This window comes from Fusarium oxysporum, chromosome 3, assembly GCF_000149955.1.
Source record: "Fusarium oxysporum f. sp. lycopersici 4287 chromosome 3, whole genome shotgun sequence".
In the NCBI taxonomy this organism is placed as follows: Eukaryota; Fungi; Ascomycota; class Sordariomycetes; order Hypocreales; family Nectriaceae; genus Fusarium; species Fusarium oxysporum.
In genome coordinates this window covers 872,799-894,523 of record NC_030988.1, presented here as the reverse complement: position 1 = coordinate 894,523, position 21,725 = coordinate 872,799, and the positions used below count along the sequence as shown (strand labels likewise).

At 48.3% G+C, this 21,725-nt stretch overlaps 7 protein-coding genes across 10 annotated transcripts; 3 read left to right on the top strand and 4 right to left on the bottom strand.

Moving 5' to 3' along the window:
* The first annotated feature begins 563 nt into the window (after window positions 1-563).
* On the top strand, window positions 564-2,543 carry FOXG_12510 (uncharacterized protein). 4 transcript variants are annotated; one of them, XM_018392308.1, is made up of 5 exons: window positions 564-671; window positions 730-1,224; window positions 1,321-1,553; window positions 1,722-1,902; window positions 1,971-2,540. In XM_018392308.1, exons 2-5 carry the CDS (start codon window positions 1,029-1,031, stop codon window positions 2,291-2,293), a joined length of 933 nt encoding a protein of 310 aa, XP_018251907.1. In that variant the 5' UTR covers window positions 564-671; window positions 730-1,028; the 3' UTR covers window positions 2,294-2,540. The 4 variants fall into 4 exon arrangements, with proteins under 4 accessions (XP_018251907.1, XP_018251906.1, XP_018251909.1 ...); XM_018392307.1 differs by having other exon boundaries at window positions 564-1,224; window positions 1,971-2,543; XM_018392310.1 differs by having other exon boundaries at window positions 730-1,553; window positions 1,971-2,539.
* Window positions 2,544-5,413: 2,870 nt separating this feature from the next.
* FOXG_12509 (uncharacterized protein) lies at window positions 5,414-7,629 on the top strand. Its single transcript, XM_018392306.1, has 3 exons — window positions 5,414-5,778; window positions 5,830-6,158; window positions 6,252-7,629. Exons 1-3 carry the CDS (start codon window positions 5,635-5,637, stop codon window positions 6,994-6,996), a joined length of 1,218 nt encoding a protein of 405 aa, XP_018251904.1. The 5' UTR covers window positions 5,414-5,634; the 3' UTR covers window positions 6,997-7,629.
* On the bottom strand, window positions 7,161-7,325 carry FOXG_20959 (uncharacterized protein; the record flags this gene model as incomplete). Its single annotated transcript, XM_018401286.1, has 1 exon — window positions 7,161-7,325. The coding sequence occupies one exon, from the start codon at window positions 7,323-7,325 to the stop codon at window positions 7,161-7,163; it is 165 nt and encodes a 54-aa protein (XP_018251905.1).
* A 328-nt stretch (window positions 7,630-7,957) lies between the features above and the next one.
* On the bottom strand, window positions 7,958-8,870 carry FOXG_12508 (uncharacterized protein). Its single transcript, XM_018392305.1, has 2 exons — window positions 8,622-8,870; window positions 7,958-8,573 (listed from the first exon to the last, which is right to left on the bottom strand). The coding sequence occupies exons 1-2, from the start codon at window positions 8,755-8,757 to the stop codon at window positions 8,416-8,418; spliced, it is 294 nt and encodes a 97-aa protein (XP_018251903.1). The 5' UTR covers window positions 8,758-8,870; the 3' UTR covers window positions 7,958-8,415.
* A 701-nt stretch (window positions 8,871-9,571) lies between these two features.
* FOXG_20958 (uncharacterized protein) lies at window positions 9,572-11,975 on the bottom strand. Its single transcript, XM_018401285.1, has 5 exons — window positions 11,578-11,975; window positions 11,497-11,516; window positions 11,310-11,417; window positions 10,869-11,257; window positions 9,572-10,819 (listed from the first exon to the last, which is right to left on the bottom strand). The coding sequence occupies exons 1-5, from the start codon at window positions 11,834-11,836 to the stop codon at window positions 10,525-10,527; spliced, it is 1,071 nt and encodes a 356-aa protein (XP_018251902.1). The 5' UTR covers window positions 11,837-11,975; the 3' UTR covers window positions 9,572-10,524.
* A 2,219-nt stretch (window positions 11,976-14,194) lies between these two features.
* Window positions 14,195-18,191, bottom strand: FOXG_12507 (uncharacterized protein). Its single transcript, XM_018392304.1, has 2 exons — window positions 17,991-18,191; window positions 14,195-17,932 (listed from the first exon to the last, which is right to left on the bottom strand). The coding sequence occupies exons 1-2, from the start codon at window positions 18,133-18,135 to the stop codon at window positions 15,741-15,743; spliced, it is 2,337 nt and encodes a 778-aa protein (XP_018251901.1). The 5' UTR covers window positions 18,136-18,191; the 3' UTR covers window positions 14,195-15,740.
* A 1,827-nt stretch (window positions 18,192-20,018) lies between these two features.
* FOXG_20957 (uncharacterized protein) lies at window positions 20,019-20,174 on the top strand (the record flags this gene model as incomplete). Its single annotated transcript, XM_018401284.1, has 1 exon — window positions 20,019-20,174. The coding sequence occupies one exon, from the start codon at window positions 20,019-20,021 to the stop codon at window positions 20,172-20,174; it is 156 nt and encodes a 51-aa protein (XP_018251900.1).
* Window positions 20,175-21,725: the final 1,551 nt, after the last annotated feature.

The following is a 21,725-nucleotide window of genomic DNA, read 5'->3' as shown; positions in this document are numbered from 1 at the left end:
GGCTCGATGACGCTAAAGCCCCAGGGACCCTTGATCCCAAGCAGCGTGTATCTCAGGGGGCTAGTCAGGGCTGAAACATGAGGCTGAGGAACTTCGCTTTCGGACACCACTGTACCCCTGAGGCTGGCTGGCATAATATTGCTCCTAGACAGGCTCTCGCTGTTCTGAAGCTTGGCTATTTCTGGACTAGTGTTTGTTCTTCTATCTCTATCGAGGGTGTATCTATCTGTGTCCGAAAATGGATGTGTTGGTCAACCTCGATGCCTGGAGCGTCCATCCAATCGGAACGTAAAGTAATTGTTTGTAGCTGTAGGCCCCCACCATACCTAAAACAAAGAGAGTGTGTCAGAAAATGGAAATTATCTGCGGACTATACTGTACCTATATTTTAATCGCGCCACTTCCTATTAGAATTGAGATAAGTTCGTGATGACAAGATAGCTGGAGGCGGAGCAGAACAAAAGTGTAAATAAGGAGGTCGTTTGAGAATAGCATTTGTAGAAGAAATACGACGAGGACCAATAGGGTGAAGAATAATCATGACGAGAACCAATAATGGCTTCGGCTCTTTTGCTCTTTTCCCCCGTTTATAAATCATCGGCGACTGGGCTTAGTCGGGGGTACCGATCAGCGAAGCAAGCATGGCCTTCCATTCTAAGCGAGAAGGACAGGTATGGGCCCATATCCAAGCCGGCAAACGCAGTAATGTGACTTAATGACAAGATACAGGGATCCCGCGTTTGTATATCTCTGCCTTGTCCGTGCAGCCTGAAGTATGCCAAGCTTTTCGCTTCACGTTGACGCCTCCTTTTGCACCTCTGAATCTGAGGAGCGAGACCCATTTTACTTCTGGGGTCAGAGCAGAGTCACACTATATTAAGATGTCACTCCCCCACATATCATCCGCGGCCACCGATATAAATCAGTCTTTTTTCTCTCAAGCATCACTACTACTACTTCTCCCCGCCGCCGGCAAACACCAGCTTGACTTTGGTCTAAGTTAAACCTCGTTGGTCATTTTCTCAATTATGGAGCTCGCGCAGTCCGGTTCGCAGGCAGATCACATATCTGCTGCGCAATATCCCGCCGGGCAGGAAGTCAGCTCCTCGACATCGAGGAGTCCCACCTCCAATTACGGCAATCCCCCCCATTCAGCCCCATCAGGGTCTTTCCTACAGAGCGCCCAGCGTTCATACTACCATGACAACGACACCAAAATCAAAGGTATAACACATTGACAGAACACTCCGCCAATGACACAGCCAGATAGGTGCAACCATCAGACTCACCCGGTCAAATCTGACAACAATGCTCCTACAGATCCGCCCATCGCCGCTCCGAACACAACCTACGCGTCCTATGGGCAGAATTCAACTCATGCGCCCAGCCCAGAAATGAGACACAGCTATTCTTATCCCGGCGGCGGCATGTATGCGTTGCCCCGACCAGATTGGCCTGGCTACGTTCGGAATGGCGGTGCGCCTCTGACTCTCGGCCCTCCGGCTTATGCTCCGAATCCTGCCTCAACGTCATCACAAACACGGCCTAGCAATGTATGTTCAACTCGCGCAGACGAGCACAAGAGGATCTAGAACTCAGTGAAGTGAAAGACGCGTATATTGATGCAGTTGGGACGCGTTAAATCCATCGAGGTTCACTTCATATATAGATCATCTGCATTATGATATATGAACCATCACCAAGTCTAACATGTTGACTAGGGTTACTCCTTCGTTCAAGTTCCATCCGTTCCAGAGAAAAAGAGAACTCGACGACGTCCCGACCAGATTGACCGCATCTACAAGTGTGGATGGAATGGCTGTGACAAGGCATACGGCACACTGAACCACTTGAACGCTCACGTTACCATGCAGTCCCACGGACAGAAGCGAGTACCTGGAGGTAAGCCGCTCACAGCTGCAGACTCGTTTCGTTAATGAAGACCGCATGTGCCTAACTCATGTCTCTAGAATTCAAGAAGATCCGCGAGGAGTGGAAACAGAGGAAAAAGGAAGAAGCAGCCAATCGGAAGCACCAAGGGGAGCGACAACACCAGGCCGCAACCGCAGCTGCAGCTCAAAATGGAGGTTGCGAGTCTTGGGAACCATGTGTCCCATCTTACGCCGGCCTAAATGTTCCATTGTGTCCAAGGAGATACCAGCTTGGTCCCCAACAGCATTTCATAGCCCAAAAAAGCACATACGACCCTCATCAACACTCTCAAAGTTGCGAACAACCCAGCCAGTTTCCTTCTTCGCCTTACGACATACAAAGACTGGGTGTGGCTTCGTGATTCAATCACTCAGGCTTAGCAGATGGTTGTAGTTCTTGAGACGGCCGAGGCGGATGGTCGAACCAGATATGATATTTGCCAATTGATTCCTGTTTCATTTCAATCCCCATAATCTCTAGACCAGCTACTGGACACTCTATGTACTCTGCTGTATACTCTTCTAGTTATGTAGCAATTCTTTTATTAGTTTCAGGTATATTTGAGCTTATACATATACATTCTTCCACAAGACAGTGGGCTAGGGAGCCACAACATTTTATCGTGGACTTAGGCATGATGTGAAAGGTTCCCATACCTGAATTGATGCAATTTAAATAAACTTATAGGAGAGCCATAAGAGAAGAAACGTTCACAATAAGCAGAGTCTTTTTAACAACTCTGCTATATTCCTGACAATAGATGTCACTAATGAAACAACATGCAAAGTGCCAAGAATGCCGTGGCCTATCTACCAATGCGCTCTTCTCACGATCACAATGGGTCGCTTGTTGTCAACAACATACCTGTCGATAACGTAAGCTGATTTTCAATCGACAAGTGTATTTGCATATATAATATGGAGGACCCGAAATTCCTAGTCTAGCATCTATACTGTCCCAGATTTCCAAGTTTCAACCATAGGCTGGAAGAGGTTTTCAAACCTTAGAATCATTGCTGAGGATATAGATGGATCTGCAACATGTTGAAGACACTAACTATGAGATCCTTCCTTGCAAAATGTTCATTTCAGCGCTCCATGATCTGCTGCGGTTTCTGTTGTTTTGTCTTCATCCATATCTAGTGGTGACGTTAGCAATATACTCTTGTACCTATAGCCAGATCCAAAGGCTCACTCTCTGCTTTCTTTAATGTTGCTTTGCAAGCACTGCAAGTTTTGGTTTGAGTTTTGGGTTTCCCCTTCTCACCATCGTTGTGGCTTCCTCCTACTTCAGCACAAAGACTTTTAAAGTCGCCAATATATGCATGGCATTCGTTGCAGACATACCGTACGATAGCGTACATAGTAGTAACTAGAAGGTAAGGATGGTGAACAACATGCTATAGTAGAAAAGGGTTACTCGCAAAGAATAAACTTAACCCTAAGACTATACGGAGAGTATGACCAATAACCGCCAACTGCGATAGACAAATAATTGTTTACAACACCTTCCGTGCTCCAGTCGACCGATGGCTGTCTATATATACCATATCAGAGCTTATCTCCTTTCTGGCCCTTAACCAGATCAGCAACGTTCACGTGGAGTTTTTGTTGACAAGTCTCTCATCCCTGTCTGTCTCCAACATGCTCCACCAAGCTAACGGATGTGGCCTATCGGGTTGTCTCCACAACGCCAGTCATCCAGGACTAGCGTTGCACTACTAATTTTGGGAGGTCTGAACGAGGTTTCGGTGTGCGCGCCAACGCCAGCTTCACACCACCCAAGAAGCAACGGTTTGATCATGGCAAAAGAGGCCAACAATGAAGATTCTGTCCCTAACCCTCTTATCTTTGACGCCTGTGCTGTAGAAAATTTAATGTATTTGCCGACGTGAGGTACTGTAATATTCCGCTGATGAGTGAATCCCAAGGTAGCTGAACCTTCTTGTGGATGATATCCTAGCTTTGCCATGGAGAGCTTTCCACAACTTTTGGTGTACGCCGATGCCTAACTTTAACTTCTTGCTTTTTGTCCTATTTTTATTCAATTCACAATTCTGCGACCACGATCTTTCGGTGCGCGGAACACACAGATACGGCGACATTGACCTCCCTGTCATGGGCAACTTGTTGGGCTCGGAGGAGCATACTCTATGCACCAGAATGCGTGGTGAGATAGTAGTAGGATCATCTTAAGCATTGTGCTTTTTTTTCTTCTTTTCGACAATGGCTCGTCCTTCCTTCCCCCCGAGATTCGCAAAGACTTTAGCCTGTTCGCCAGCCAACGCAATGTCTTTGCTCGATAGTACCTCGACCCAACTGGGCACAACCCATACCAATGAAATCCACAAAGGCCTGTCTAACTGCGAGCGCAATACCAAATATGTCCATGGAATTCGTCGATGGCATCTGTGTGGGCAGGGCTTTGGCCAGTCATATTACTCGCAAGTCATTGGAAACAATGAACAGTATTAGCATCGGATGCAGTCAGAGAAGACAATTTTGGCCGATATTAGACAGCATGCTAAAAGCTGGAAGCCCCCAGAAGCGTGGACGTGCAGCACGGCATAACATGTCGGAAATATGCGTACCGTTCCCAGGAATAACACGCACGCGGCTGAGATTCAGAGATTGCAGGCTAGAGTGACGTTCTAGCATGAATACTAGGAAGGTGAACCTGCAAGTCACTGTACGACACTGAAGACTTCCCAGCATATATTGGAAAGGACACTATCTCACGAGAACGCTCAACTACCCCGTAGACTGATCCATTGGAGAAATGATGAGTCGACCAAGCCATCGATACTTTTTTTTGGCTCGCCCACCTGGGGAATTCCTGCTCAAAAGCACATTGAACGTATCTAGGAGGTCGAAGGAGATAGAAGAGTGAGCAATATGCCGGTCAAGTGTCGGGGTCGTCTTCCTAGACACACCGCACGGAGGCGCAGTCACCCCACGCAGCTACCCCTCGGTGTTAATCATAATTTTGGTCCAAGAAGGCCAGGGCAGTCACTAGTAATACTAGGTATACGAAAAGGTTGATGGTAGCTTTGGCAGATGGGCTTTTCCTCGGAAAGACATTTTCACATCTACGGTGGACAAAATTGCACGCTGTCCAGGTGAATGGGAGCCTAATCGCGGGTCATTTACTCTCAACGATATGGTCATGGAAAAGATGGATTGGAGCCTAACGAGAGGCAGCCGTGTCCGCCGAAAATGGCAAACGCAGATAATATGCCTAGTTCTCATGCAAATTGTGAGCCTAGCCAGACACTAGACGTTGACAAGGAAAGACAACCTTAAAACCCGACATCGATTAGGCTAACCGCAACCCCTCGCTACGCATCCCTGTTGGCTTGACCAGCCATGTACAAGCCTACGGCACAGGACCATTTCACACGCTCGTGCTTGCTGAGGGTCCAAGGCTGCTTTGCTGTGTTGGCCACCCTACAGTCCTTGTCCTTTCCCTATAATACTTTCTTCTTCGCCTTTGCAAATTTCAACTTTCTGTTTATGGTTCTTTTAATCGCATCGCATCTTGTCACTACATCACTGTTGTTATTTACCTTACTTACTTGGTGCAAAGCTGCCTCCGACTACAACGACGTTCTAAAACATTCTTCACTGTGGCGTCACGTGCCTTTCGCCTCACCGGCCTTGTTTTGAGGCCTTGATTGCATACCAACGCAACCAAGCGCAGCAGATGTCTTCTCATGCCGAGAGGCATGGTCACCTCGACGTGACCACGAACCGTGAGGTTGTATCTTGCCACGCCTGCGCAAATGAATGGTATCGAGACGAGAGCGGCCTTAGATGCCCTGAATGCTATGAGGAGATAATGGAGGTTGTATGCTTTTCGCTGCTGCCACATTATGCCTAGAATGCTAACGATATCCAGATGGATCCCGAAAACGATCCCCGCGGCCTCGGTCACCATACCTCTGCCTCCACTTCGCCCGAGCATCGCCCATACGACTCGGATCCCGAAGGAGCTGACATACATGAGCATATTCTAATTGAGTTTGCCTCTGGACGGAGTGCCCGGGTCGGTCCCGATCGCCATCACGACCACCATGATCTTGTCGATGGTCCTATAGAACACGAACAATTTGCTGGACGAAACTTTGGACCACGCACACTGTTTAGAGGTAGAGCGATCTCTGTGACGATTGTTTCCGGACCTATTCGTGCAACCCCAGCCGGTCCTCCTGAGGCTTCCCAAGAAAAGTATGCCCGGCCCCTACTTCAATGCTCTAAGCGACCTGGCAGTCTTCGGGTCACGTCTATATCTATGACAATTGGAGCTAATCAACGTACCAGTTTCTTTCAAAACGTTTCTCGTGATATTGGACCACCATCATTCAGTGAGAACCGAGAGGGCTCAGAAAGCCCTAGAGGCGCTCCGGCTGGCCTTGCTCAAAGATTACTCGATGCTTTGACTACGGCCAGCCCGCTAAATCGCACATACAGAGATGCTGTGCATTTTCAAGAGGCCTTGGATCGGCTTATCACTGATCTCATGCAGGCTAATCCTCAGTCCAACCTTGCGCCTCCAGCTACAGAAGAAGCCCTTAAGAATCTAGAGCGCAAGCTTGTTGACAAGGAATTGCTTGGCTCGGAAGGCAAGGCAGACTGTACAATCTGCATTGATGAGATGAAGGAGGGGAAGATGGTGGTATTTTTACCTTGCAACCACTGGTTCCACGAGGAATGTGTCACCCTATGGTTAAAGGAGCACAACACATGCCCCATTTGCCGAGCACCAATCGAGAAGACCGATCGTAGTGGTAGCAACAGTGGCAATGGTAATAACAACAGCGTCGACAGCAGCGAGCCTCAAGAGCCGAATTTGGGGCTCAGCTCTAATCAGGCCAGCCCATTCAGAATGCGCGCGTCGTTCATGTTCATCTCACACCAGTATGAAACGTTCCACGCCTCCCCTCACGCCCAATCACATCAAATACGATATTCAAGACCTCCAAACGAGAGCCAGAGCCGCCTGAACGAGGCTTTGCGAAATATCCTGGCACAGCAACAAGAGCGAGAACGCGAACGTGAAAGATAGAGGTACGGCATCTGGATCCAGTTACAGCTCTCGAAATAAGAACACGGGTATGTGCCGCGGGCTGGATATGTTAGGGGTCTGGAAACACCGGATCTTACTTTTCACGCGCAAGGCTCGACCATGATGTTGTCCGGCATGTTTTTAAGTCTTTATACTCTTTTGGGCTATGCTTGAAGAAAGGGCATGCGAGTTCGTTTTGCGGTTTCTTTTTGCGGTTTCTTTTGTCTTGACTCGATACCGTTCGAGAAGAGGCCATAAGATCCTCCAGTGTTCGCAGGTTCGGGGTAGACGCGCGTATGCTTTGGAGCCTTCTCGGCATTGCGATACATCATGTATGTATGTGGCGAATGTTGGCGCTGGAAGGGTTTGCTGTCAGCTGCTAATCACGATGTTGACGGAGACTGAGGGGAAGGGGGACGGCCGAAAATTGTTGCCTGCCTACCAAGGCACTTCGTGTTTTCCCATAATTTACCGAGCTCAAGTCTTTAATGGATTTGATTGGCTGCCGCCTCGGAAATAGATTTGAAGGATCCTTGTAGATGTGACTGAGGGTATTGGTGACGTTAAGCCATCATACAGGGGGGCTGACAATGGTTGGATGGTGCCTGAGCGAGACGTAGCATCTCTAAGAGCATTAGGACACGACAACTGTACATGATTAGAGATTATCAGTAGTATCCGTGGGTGGTGACTCGCACAAATGGACAGGCTGCCGTCGGGGCCTGAGTTTATGCTGGAGCCTTTGGCGATGGGAACAGCCCCACTATCTCGAAGCCACAAGTGCATCTGCGAAGTCTTGGTGTTGGTTCGATAAACGTATGTCTTGTGAACCCAAATGGCAGGTGTAGTCATGAAACTGAATACTGCTAACATACTTCGACCATCTCCCGTTTCACTCAATCAAATCGCCCCAATGGATTGACGGTCCACCGAGATAATGACTTGCACATTCATCTTCGAATCTATATGTTTTTTTTTTCAGGATATTCTCTTGCTTCTTCATTGTCCATGTCACCCATCATTCTTTGATTTTGGCCAGCCATGCCACTAGAAAATAGAGCCATCGCTATTCTGTTTGTAATCTTGACGCTCTTCTTTATGTTAGATCACTAATTACTTGACCAAATTCCTACTTAAGAACCCTGCCGTGGCACTCTACGCGAATATAAAAGTAGCTCCTTGCCACTGAGTCTTGACTTGGAATATTGAACCAATTACGTATTTGCAAACAAGCAATCGACCAAGACTAGTAACTGAGCTCAAGTACTTCCAAGCAAATCATGCGTAAAGCCTTGTCTAAATGCGTTTTACAACCAAGGCTCAATGTTGTAAGCCGACTCCTCACAAGCCCAGCAATATTGAGCCGACGGGAAGGACTCTAAGCATGTGAACTTGTAGGCTTACCCACTGCCTTCACCCTTATCTTGATCTGTTCTTGTTACACGAATAGTTACCACAACTACAGCTTCCCGTCAAAAGATGGTTGTAATGGGTATCAGCCTCCGGCTCGATACCAGGATCTTTACCGCCGACTTGTAGAGTGGTGCGAAGTCTGTCTTGCGGGGACTGGATGGCTGCTGGACTAAAGATCAGTTTCTGCGTCTTCGAGCTTGTAGTATACTCACGGGCCTCCGGGTCGATACTAGGATCTCTATTGCCGACTTGTCGGGTGGTGCGAAGTATATTTTGTAGGGACTGAATGGCTGCTGAGTTAGGGAAATCAGAGTCTGCGGCTTCGAGCTTTAAGCGCACTGGCGCCATGTTCAAGTTGGATCTTATGACTTATGAGCTGAGGGTTGGAACGAATGGCGGTTAAAGAGTCAAGCCGTTTGTTCCCTGGCCACACCTTTTATACCCTGGTGCCGAGCTTGATGGCTAGAGCAGTGTACACACAAAGTTCACGTTGATAGTCATTCTGAGACCGGGGCTGGCGATCCGAGTGGGTGATTCCATGCAGGGAATAGCGGGTAGGTGGGGGCAGATGTAATCAACCAATAGCGTTACCGCATTTGTCACTCGTTTTCCGTCCATCCTCCAAGCAATATTCATTTCCTCAGCACACGTGGACCTGATCGCGTAGATAGACCAAGAGGCTTGAGAGTCTCTGAGAGAAACTCTGACGCAAACTCATCAGTAATCAGGAAGGACGCAATGGCTCCAACAGGGAGCCCAATTGAGCAAAATGCGGGCAGCCTGGACAGGAGAATGAATGGGCTGGCTAAGACGTGTTTCGATGCACAGGCTCTGAAGCCAAATTGTGCGACCTGCAGTTGGAGGTAGGGGGTCAGCCAGTGGCTAACGTTTTTGCGACTAGTCCAGTTTCTGGGTTAGGAGGCTCGCAACCCTTTCGCTACTGGTACCCGTTTTGGGTGGAGCCTATCAAGCTGCGCTCCACGACTACCTGACACTGAAGATAATCTGTTCGCCCTTGACCCAAGATCTTTGTCGTGAGTATAGTTGTGTTGACTTTAGCCTGTTGCTTGCTTGTTCGATGGTTATGCATCGATAGCTTTGGGTGTTTTACCGATCCCCATCGAAGAAGGGGTGTCAAAATCAACATCTTCAGCTCAGTGTTGTCGGTATCGAATAGTAAAGTTTCATATTTTATTGCTTATTCTTCTTGTCTCTTTTCTTTTTTTGTCTTTTCTTCTTCTAAATAAATACAAACCTCTTCAAGAACAGGAGCTGGAGCTCGCTGTTGTGGGCCTAGCGACATTTTGGATGGTGGCTCTCAGCTTCCCCAAAGTCGATTTCTCTCTGCAGCATTTCGATGATTTTCCAGTCGCGAGAAGATCAGTCTCGAGTTTCGCATGGAGAGAAGTCGATGCTGATCGAGAGTTTTGAATGACCGTGAGAAGTCGCTAGAACGTCATTGATCGTTCCGGCGTCTTTGACTCGGCTCGGTTTCTCTTCATGACCGTGGTGTGCATTCCTAGACGTTCTGCCTGTATGCTTCCTTCCTGGTTGATACGCTGGAGTCGAAGGACCGTCTCATTAATGCGCAGCGAATGTATTCAGAGCAGCCTTATACTATAGAGTATAGTAGAGACTAATATAAGAGGGAAAAAGACAACGAAGCCCAGCAATTGGCATTATGTCGGCTTATGGTCGACAACAGGACAAGAGTGATACTCACAGGACCAATCTCGCACACTGTTCCATTAAATAGGTGCCCTATTGATGGAGATAAGAATAATTCAGTCTGCGCGATAACAAAGGGGAGAAGCCTCAGGAGACAGCCAGAAGAAATAAATGGCTGATGGAGTTACAGGTACAAATGGAAAGGGCCTTATGCTTGGCCAAGGAGGACTAGACAACAGTGATAATGAAAGTGACGTGAGATAATACAATGGGGAAAATAAAACAAGGGAGAGTGGGCGCTAGCCTCCTGTCGTGCGGTTGCCCTCTCCACCACCTGAAAGTGTCATATCTTGATCCAATACTGAATGCTCGCTTCAATTGAAACGTCAGGATTGCACACCTGCTGCGGCGACAGTCGTTTGCGTCAGTCAACGCCGCCCAGCCTTTCTACAGAGTAGAGTCCCATAAAGTCTCCTTTGATTCTGTCCCGGCTAACCCGTTTTCAAGCTCAAAATCCTTATTCGATGACTGGCTGGGAATGCCGGTAACACTTTTCTGTCTTCCAAGCGATTCGCGTACCTCCTTAACGATTTGGGGAACACATTTTGCTGCATGATAAACAAACCAGCATGCTATCTCCGCATTTTTCAGGAGTTGCAGGCGCCCGATACACCATACATAGTCGGCTCTTCTGGAGTAGATGACAGTTAGGACCAGGGAAACGAAACCAACAGTACAGGGACTGGCCATAGATTAGTTTCAATGCCCGTGGCGAGAATAAATGAGCTCACATGACGCCAGACCCAAAGGCGAGGGCTGGTTGAAGTTTCTGCTTCCAGCCGATCTTCATCCTCCAGATAACACACTGAGGAAGTGCTACAATTAGTAAGCCTGTAAAGAGTTGGATGGCGTCTGAGATCCCTATGATGGCAAAGAGCTCGCAACGAGGTTTACTTTTGCAAAACTCCCCGATGTTGTTGTGATCATAGCGTTTTCTGTTGACAAGGCCGACAATTACAAGAGTATAGATAACCTGAAGTAGAATGATGAAAAGGCTTCCACTCCATAACAGTTTCTTGAAACTAATTCTATCGGCCAATACTTGACAGTGTTCAAGCTGGATGGCGATCTTGATGCAGGCGAGAATGGCCAAAGACAAGGATTGGTATACACGTTGAAACTGAAATTGGTGAATCACTATTTGAAATGCATTACACAGGTATTGCACTTACCTCCACAGGCTCGACGAGTCCGCCCATTCGTAGATTCCATGTGTGTACGTCGTAGCCAGGAGACTGGCTAAACTTGTATAATTCATATACACTGACGCAAAAGGTTACCTGCGGCGTACTCGTCAGTTAAACAACTCAAAGAGCGAGTAAAAGATGGGAAGCCCGGGGGGGATAGAGGACAACATACTAAGGCACATGAGTTCAAGACTAAAGGCGATGTAAGTCCTCATTTTCTATACCGTACTTGAATGTGGAGTTTATCAATTACCTTCCGAGATAGCGAATGCGAGATATGACCATGTCCGCTTCCGGTTCCACCACATTTTCCAGTATGTTCGAAGCAAGTCCAACAAAACTGAACACGCTGCAAAAACAAAAATGCTGACCAAGGCTTGCCCGTTATGGTTTGGGGGAGTATCGAAGTCTGGCATAACTCCTTTCGGCGGCTCGAGGGCTGGCAGTGCCACGTCGATATCTTGCCCTGTTGAATACATAACGAATGACTGAAGTCGGTAATGTTCTTTCATTCCAACCCGCCCCTATCTTGAGAGATGAGGGACGACGTGTTTATAGCATCGTATCTGGCCCAGCGGGAGGATCATGTCATCGGTAGATCGTTTTTTAGCAGCAAGGACCCTTGCCCATGCAAAGCAAAGCCAACAAGACAAGTAGGCAATCGACAAGCATGGGATCGACCACTTTGAAGCCTTTCGTGGATCTCATGAGCTGAGGTTGGTGAGTGGGGATGTGGGTCCGGGCCGTCTGCCGGCGCCAGGATCCAATTTGTCCAACGCCAGTGTGATCAAGAACACTCCACCACGCCTGGCGCAGCGCCCGGTATCCAGCTCAGGCGAGGTCCCCACTTACCGTCGCGGATCACACATCCCGGTACCCTCCATCGGCCGGCTTCCTGGTGTCAAAAGTTTAGTCTGGCAGCTAGTCAGCCGCCTTTCAGACATAGCGCGGGACCATGCTTACGCCAAGACCATCATAGTTCTCGGCAATCTCTTTGTGGTGCATTGACGGTAAAGAAAAAAGGATTCCTGCTAGGAACCATGCTACTGAACACTTGTTGATGTCAATAGTGAACGAATAACTGATATGTGTTCACTTTGAATACGCTGTGCTCCAGTAGCCTTTTGCATATGTCTTTCTCATGGCGTCTCCGAGTTATATGGTACTGTTCTGGGCCTTAAAGATAGGTAGGTAGGGCACTTCTCCATCGATTCGGATACTGCCAAGAGATATAAATCAAGTTCTCGAAATTCGAGGCTTGAGGCCGGTTACTGAGTCTGTTGGCACTTCGCCTACCCTTGACTCAAACTGCAAGTCTTTTACAAGAAACGGTTACCACTGAAATTCTTTGGGCCCTGCAGAAGGCTGACAAGGCGTCGAAGGGAGGAAAGCCAAATCTATAGGGGTGCCCATCATATTTTTTTGGTTCTTGTACCCTCACAGAGCGTTGTGAGGGACCATCTACGTTATGCCCTTTGGTAGATTTACACCCATTGCTTTTGTACTAAAGCGAATAAGCGGTGGAATCGTGCTGTGAAAGGGGGAAAATCAACCAGTCAAAGCATCGAACAAGTAGATGTAGAGTCGCAAGTCATTTCCTGTGTGGATCTCGAGATTCAGTTTCTGCTTCATAGCGACTCGATGTCATGGGTAATTAATTAGGCATTGCGGTTCATGTCGAAGCCATGAACATTCACCATGCTTCGGTCGAAAATCCTCCCGCAGGGCAATGCTTCAGGTTAGACGCATCCAAACTTTCCGGAGGGCTATTGAGAGTGGCTGCAGCACTACTTGTGATGTCTCTCGTTGCGTTAGGACGGTATCAGTTGATGAACTCACCTGTTGTTTCCAAAGGGACTTGGCCCCTGTCTGCGTCGGCTGAGATCATCGATGCTGAAGACGAGGTATGCAGAGACGATTCGATAGCTCCATGGGTTTTTGTGAACATAGTAATCACTCACTTGAAGCCTGGTGAAGTGTAAATCGCGACGTGTCGTGGAGTCTTGTATATAATACTCGATACTTAATGGCTGACCACTACATGGTGTTTCGTCCGTCCTAATTTACAAACAGCCATAAGCTCGCCCTTATTCGGGCATAGAAAAAGGCTTAGATCGTTCTCACTGAGGCTACCAACGAGGTCGATAATGGTCCTACAGGACGTTTGAATCGAGAAGAGATTCCCCCATAATCATTAGGCACGCCAAAACGAAAAGAAAGACAGTAGATGTGAGCAAGAATATAGTGGTAAATGATCGACTTTGGTAGAAAAGTGTTACTGTAGGGTTGACATATATTAGGGGCCATTTACTTCACGTACCGTAAGCGCCCGATGTGCCGTTGGATGTAATTTCGGATGGTTATTGCTGAAATTCCTGAATCGCTACGTCTTGATACTCGTACCGTTTTCGTCGGGCGTGTTGACATTGGATAGCCGACACAACTTGGTGTACTAGAAGGGCGAGGACACCATTCATTGCCAAACGAGACGATGTGATCACAGGACTCTCTAACATGTAAATCTCATTTATTAGACGTTATCGCACGATGTTGGTCGCTGGTGCACTCAACTGAACCAAGCAGGCAGCTGTAGTGGTGAAAACAAAAAGGAGGTCGCACTTGACTGCGCCACAACAGACACCTTTCCGGAGTAGTGACAACAAGAGGTCGCACTTGGCTGCGCCACCAGCAGGCGCAACGATTATTGTATAACTGAGCTAGCTATAATAGAAGATTTGTCAAGGAAAGCTTTCTGCATGGAATTTTGACTTGTTTAAGCAGCTCTACTTTGAGCGGCATAAGACTACCACAGGTCACTCGCCCCACTCGACCCCACGTACAAGCAGGTTACAAGATTTAGGTGAAGCTATCTCCAAAATGACTGTATTCCTCTGTAACCAAGCTACTTCTATTAAAGTATAGCGGTCTATTTTACTTCCTTTTATTGGCTAATAGCCCCTTACACCAGGCAGGATACATACTCTTCTGTATCAGCTACTTTACTCTATCTCATTGGCCTAATACCCCTATCGTGACCGCATGGTAGTCTTATGCCCGCTCAAAGAGATAAGGCTTTTGTAGCCCTGTATCTTCAGCCGCTAATCTTAGAACGCATTTCTGATCAGCTTAGTGTAACCGTGGTACTAGTGCCCTCCACAAAGAACTTCAAGAGCGTAAAGTTCATGAACTTGTTATCCAGAAACTTCAGATATCTTCTATGTGTGGCAAGCTAGGAGAAATAGATTAGAAAAATTCTAGTAGGATATTATATGTAATCAAGAGGCTCATATGAAGCAAAGGACGGAAGCAGAAACATGCGCGACCTGTTAGGCACTCTGTCTAGACCCATGTCAATACAATGTGGGTCCGGGAATGGGGAAAGTAGTTGCCGGGTACGAGCGAACGGAATGGAGCCATGGCTGGCTGGGATGGGGACGGTTTAGAACGATCCAACGGCCTCGTCTAATCAGATAGCTAGGGCTGCTCACAGGGATGCGAGTAGCAGTTCTTTTTTCAGCTGTGTCTTTGCCCATTGCAAAGACTTTGACGAGTTGCCGCGTCAAATCAGGATCATAGAAGCGGACGATATTTGTGTAACATTTAGCATGGTTCGTCTTTTTGTTATGTGCATACTGTTGGTGCACAGCGACCTTGAATGTTATGTAGAGGTCTCTCTAGAGTTTACGCCGACCCCTGAGCGACTGCATCTGCGAGATACCGACTCCATGCAGCCTTGCATAAGTAGCAGCACAATACCAAGTTAAATATTCAAGACGTACTCTGCATGCAACATCTTCTAGCTCAAAAATCAAAGCCAAGCAGGCAGGCAGTCACTGGAAGCTTGACAAAATTATAGGCCTCGATCCTTATATTGACGTTGCTATCGCTATAGCCTTGTCAAAACCTTCAGCGACATCCACGTCGGGCTATGGGACCACCACTGGCATCCGCGTGATGAACTCATGTAAAAGTTTTAATGCCTACTGGCACTACGATCACTCTGCCATCATGCCAGACTACAGCCTGCCGTACCATCATTACCCATGGTGGTCAGGTAACCCTGTCACTCCCGGGTCGTTTGACAGAAACGAGGTGTGGCGCGGAACAGGCCGTAGCAAACATCGTCGCCATCGGCGTGCCTCGCACACAGGGGCCGTGGCTTATGCGCCAGCCAGCATTTTCTGGAACGTGTACTCCCCAGGGACGTACGTCAGAGTCGAGCCGAGCGCTTACACGACTCCTCGTCTAGAGGTATTGTAGCCGTCATCCCCTAGTTTGTTGGAAGCTGATGCCGGTGCGTTCACAGATATCTACGCATAGAAGTGTGGCCGGATTGGCGCGTGGTTGTGTCGGACTGACTTGGTGTGAGGGTGCCCTAGAAAGGTTCTAACAGTTGCCAGCGCTGTTCTGCCATCGCTAAGCAATACTATAGGCCTTCTGGTATGTTCGAAGAAACTCTCTCGTTCTAGCATACAGCTTCTCATCCTCTCGTTCCCAAGGCTTATCCTGGGGGAAAACAATCTTCCGTAGTCCTTTCAATAATGGGATAAGTGGATTGTAATAGGCTGTGAAATTATTCGTGATGGTGGCCACAAAAATCGACTCCTTTGTCACTGTTCCCAACTTGAGTTTGGCTAACTCCTCCATATCTGCGTAGTTCCATTTATCAAACTGTGGAACAGCCCTGCTCTTGTCTGGTCCGTCGTAGTGGATGCAAATCCAGAATAACACCCAGAAGAATGACTCGAGATCATGCATAAAAGAATGATGCTCACCCAGGAGCGCCCCAATTGCCATGAAAGCCCGTGTGCCGGTCTTCCCCTTTGCTCCTGAGGCAACCTCTCGCGACTCTTTGATAGCCAGGTCAAGGTCAATCAAGAAAGAACGCCAGGAGGGATTATCATCCTCGTTGATCATGAGATTGTTGATCGAGATGTCTCTGTGAAGAAAGCCTGCCTTATACAAAGATTCATGTCCTTCGATGCACCGCTCAAACGCAGCAAGCAGAGCCGACCGGGAGCTCGCCTTGTAGATAGGCATCCCGTAGTCTTGGAGAATGACACGCCGATGTACACGATTTGGTAATGAACTGGTGACACTCGTTGAAGACACGGAACAAGATCGCTTGCTAGAAGGAAGAGGAGCACCAGCTTGGCTAGATGACCGCTTTCTGCTGGCACTGGCGCTGCTGCGACCCTGTCTCGATGTGCCAGACACGACGTTGTTCCGCCGGATTGGTCGTTCCGGACGGTAGTTCGCAGCTTGCGTAATATCCAGCCCTCTTCGAACATTATTTCGAATGTCATCATCTTCCCCGTCAATCTGGACCGTCTCGTGGTGATAGTACCGGGCTACGTTAACGACACCCTTGTCAGTCGCCTCACGTAGTAGTTCGCCTTCTTCATCTCGTTCCGGATATTGCCACGAATCCTTAACGACAAGCAGCATCTCCGGCCGTCCTTCGGGATAGGCTTTCCAACATGTCGTCGCTCGACCAGCTATACAAGGCGCCCGCTGCATCACCTCGTCGATGATGATCCGCTCGGTCGAACCATTCCGATTGACTTCGATGAATCGCTCCCCATTTGCCGTCATGATTGTCGGGTCGAACCCTAGCTGCTCCTCGTTGATCCAGAGAAAGCCAAGGATCGTGCAGACAAACTGACGCCCATCTTTGTTAATGTCGAACTGCTCCGATGCGATGCCACCGAGCCGGTCAAATGCCCATACCCTCATGAGGGACCCGCAGATGGTAAAGCCCAAGACGAAGCGACGGGTATTCTGCGCAACGAGCACCTCCCTGGCGTACCTCCCCAGATCAAGCCACGAGGCCTTGTCGGCGGATGGGTTGCTCTTCAGCTCTCCAGGCACCAAGATCTGCGACCAGCAGCACCGCGAGTCTTTCCCAGCACTCGTATCCTTGACAAAACCGATGTCCAACTTGCGCTCTCCGGTAGAACCTTGTATTGGCTTATTAGGCTGTGCAAGAGGCCGTCGTCGATGTTGATACGTTGGGATTGACTCGTGGCTGCCTGCGAACGCCGCTAGTTTGTCGCTGAAGTTGGCAAACCAGCTCAGCACATCATCCTGATTTGCGTCCCTAGGCCATCCCTTCCAACCGTCCTCAAAGAGTGGGTCGCTGCCTTCCACACATTGCTTGAAGAACGCCTGGGATGCTGCATCAAGACCGGCCACGCCTCCAAAATATGTGTCGTGAAAGCAACGGAGCCCCACATACATGGACCCAAGCTCCTTTTTGAGCACGTCGTCTACGTATTTGCGATACTCGGACGAGTTTGCGAAGCTGCTCGTATTGCGCGACCACGGGGTCTGTTGGAAGGACGAGGCTATCGGTCGAGGAGGGGGGGTGGATTCGGTGACAGCTTCGTAGACTTTATCCCAAATGAGGGTGTCGGCAGGTTTATCGGTAAGTGATAGCCGTAAAAGAGGTTTGATTCGGTCGAGGTCGACGTCGTCTGAGTTGACGGCAGCATTGAGTCTTGACAGATCGCTCAGGAGATTCTTGCCACTGCCACTAGATCGGAGCAAGCGAGATGCTCGCAAATTTTGGAGTGCCAGAAGAAGGTCCACGATGAGGTCCTGGAGGCCTACACGACTGTTAGCCGAAAGCGGCCAGAACCAAAAAACTTCCCAACCAAGTATTACCTTCTTGGCCAAGTTTGTCTATCGAGTCCAGAGCGCAGGAGATACTCGCGCTCTCGCACGCCGAATTGAAAGACGCACGGAAGGCATCGAGTTCGTTGCCAATAGGATTGTCCTCAATGATCTTGGACTGCAACTCATCTCTCATGGCGGATGGAGAATGTTCGAAAAGAGCGAACGTCACGTCTGTGGCAAGTCGCGTTCCTAGTCAGCAACTAAATGGAGTAACGGCCGGCAAAGCTTTGATCCGTTATGGTCCGTATTTGGTTTAGTGAGACCCATTATCTCCGATTGGATGACTAGAACAAGACGAAAAAGGCATGGCAGTATGGCCTATGGGCCTTAGGTAAATACCACGCCAATAGAGAATAAGGGCTTTAGTAAATATTGAACAAACATGGCTAACTATCCCTTAAGCAGAATAAAAGAAAAAAAAGAAAAAAAAAATAAGAAGAAAAAAAGACTTCTAGCTCTGGAGCCAAGTCATTTCTTGCCTAACTGAAAGGCTCCGGATGCGGCTTAGTGAACTGACAAGTGGGGCTTGCCCTGTGATTTGGTCCATACAGATCGCCTTGGATGAGAAAATACAGTTTCTTCCAGCGAATCTATTGAGAAAGTGTCTCGCCATATTTCAATGTATCTTCTATCCAGTGCATCGCTATGGCTGAAACGTAGTGCGCCAAAAATGCTTTTTCTCATTCTTTCCAAACAGAGACGCCAAATTGGGACCCTTCCGGCCCTCATAGATGACATCATCCCGCCGCTTGTCATCTCAGGGCCCTTTTGTTTGTTTGTTTGTTTGTTTTTGTTTGTTTGTATATTTTTCGTCTGGGTGGCTGTAACGAAGCCAGATCTCCTACTGGAGCAAAAGACGTGCTGAGCTAGCTAGGTACAGGGAAACCCCGCTTCCTTCACCATCCAGCATACCAATGGCACAAAAGGTGCTGTATTTCTCAAGCCCGTCACCCGTCAGCGGGTTCGGGGGCAATCTATTGTCGAACTTTTTCCACCGACCAGAATTCTCTCGCGCATCACTACATCTGCCGACGCAGTCCACAATCTCCAGTAACCAAGTTGTAGCTCGTAGTCGACTGTCGCGGCGGCAGGGAAAAACCTCGGGAAGGAATCAGAGGCCGACGGTGCGGCTTGCCTTCAAAGGAGAAAAACCCATCGCAATCGGCGTCGTTGATCGGGAGGATGTCGCTACCGATGCCATGGGCATCGTCCTCCGATATCTAAGGCGTTCTGGTTCTGAGGTGCCGCCATTAGATCCGACAAAGGTGTTGTCAGAGAAGGCGAACTCTCCAAAATTCCTTCTCTGAAAACTGCTGTTAGGGAGCCGATAGCATCCCCGCAGTTTTGTGTGGTCGCGTGGCCTGCAGAAAATCCCGCTCCTAACACGGCACTAACAGTGCGTGCCAAGAAAGAATTTTTACAGGGGAGAGTTGATCTCAGGGCCCGGCAGATCGAATGCGGCAATGTAGGGTAGGAGCAAAGACCGTTCATGATGAGCAATTACAAGCAAAAGTGAGCTCAGTAACGAAATATATAGGATAGTATTTTGGGTCAAATTGGGCGGCCCGTCAACGTGTTGCGCATTGAATCTTGGATCCGTGTTATGCCGCTGGTTGAAGCTAGGCCTTGCGCCATATCTTTGCGAAGAAGCGTAGGTTAAAGCACGCTTGAGTGGCTACTTTCCGTACATGCTTTTATCTTCACCTTTTGACCACTGAAGACCAACTCTCTTCTGTAAAAAGTTCTTTCTCTTGGCACCCGCTGTTAGCGCCCCGCTAAGGCCAAAAAATTTTTACAGGCCGAAATGGCAGCAAAGACAGCTGCGGGGCTAGCGGGGTCTTAACATCTGTCAGCAGAACGAGATTTGTAGAGCTGACCTTTCTTCGTGACGAGTGTCCTCAGCGACACTGAGGGCTGATATAGTGGACTAGGATGCATGATGCCGGGCACAGTAACAAGAAGTTATACTATCTAGAAAGGGCTTTGGATGTTTTCAATAGAGGGAAGCCCAAGACGATGAACCAACTTGCACAAGGCACCGAGGCCTTCAGTCTCCAAGTCCGGGCATCTTATGAGCTCCAGCGCCGTGCAACTCCTCCCAAGCGCGTTGTCTGCCATCCTCCCCACGGCGCATTTGGCCTGTTCCATTGTGGGACCAAAATGCTCGTGTAGCGATCCAGTAGCCAACTTCTGCACCGGAGTGAGTCATCATCGCATATGCACAAAGCGCCTTATGAATGACGATAATTTCAGAATGACATTTAAAATCAAACGGTGCTACGGAGATACTTGTGAGACTAGCTATGCCGCTCGAACAATATGTAGCTTGGCAGACCTCGAGGGACGAGAGCGGGGATTGGGAACATGTGAATTCGATGACAACCCGTAGTTCTTGGCCCAGACCCAAACATCAATGCTTCGACGCTCAGAGACCGGGAAACCACGAAATCGTCGCACCATGTCTTTCGCTTGATGAATCAACTCTGCCCTACCTTGTTGGTTTCATTAAAATTATCTCAGGCGCTTTGAAACCATCCTCGCATACTCTTCCATGATTTTACATGGCTGCACCATTCTGAAGGAGTTCTTTTAGATATCGAGAGAAGAAAGTGGAAGGAATTTACATAGTTCATACAGTGTGTGTAATCAGCTAGGCTGAAACAGATTTTTGATGGCAACTCGTGTGTGCAATCACAGAAGACCAAGAACCCAAGTTGTAAAGAGCAACATCCACACAATGGCTAATGATACAAGAGTCATACCGCCGATAATCATCTTAGACTATGGCTAGCAGGTCGATTGTTACATTTGGGCCGTTGCCGATTGGGAAGTCAGTTTCTCGGGGGGGAAGCTGATTAAAGATACAATATCAAATGTTTCTATACATAGCACCGTGGGAAAGCGACCGGGCCACAAGCAGATAAATCACTATACTACGGGAAGCAGATCGGATGTAGGTGACTCAGTTTCCTTCCAATAAGTGAAGTGGCCACGCTCTAGGCCCGAGAAAACAAGTCCTCACGTCAATAGGCTCAGAACCGCGTAATCGTCAGTCGGCCATCACTTGGAGACAACACTGCATGCTCCAGCCTATCAATTTCACTTGACTGCGAGCCACATGATGATTTCTACCATTTAGAAGGCAGCTGTATGGCGAATGCGGGTTACCGAATATCTGTCATGGCCGCTTTGAGACGGGGCTCGCTGTTGTGTTGTTCGACAGCAGTCACATGTTAAAAACAAACATCCACTGGCTCGTCGATATATATTCTGTATCTGAAAGAATTTCTTTTAGCAGTAGATATGAGTATTGGGCCAATTAAATGATTTTTTTCATGAATTTGGATTTTCTTTTCATGGGAGGGGGGTGAGAGGCAGGTGAGAGAGGGGTGAATGGATCATTCCGGTGAGGGCTCATTTTGGACCTGATAATTCGAATGCGAGATCAAGGCTGTCGCTGAGCGTCGGGACTGGGAGTATCACCAAATGAGGCTAGATAAAAGAATGCACAGTCACATCAGAATGAGAAGTGTGGGGCTAGCCCATTTGATCCAGTCCGCAGGGTCTGGCTTTCTGCTAGACTATAAGAACTATTTGAGGCACGATCAAATCAAATTCCCAAGTAGCGAATTTAAAAGGAGCCGGAAGCTCCATGTTCAGGAAGTACCATAGTACTCCAAAGTTGCGTCATTCATACATTTTCAATATGGCTACTGGTAAAGA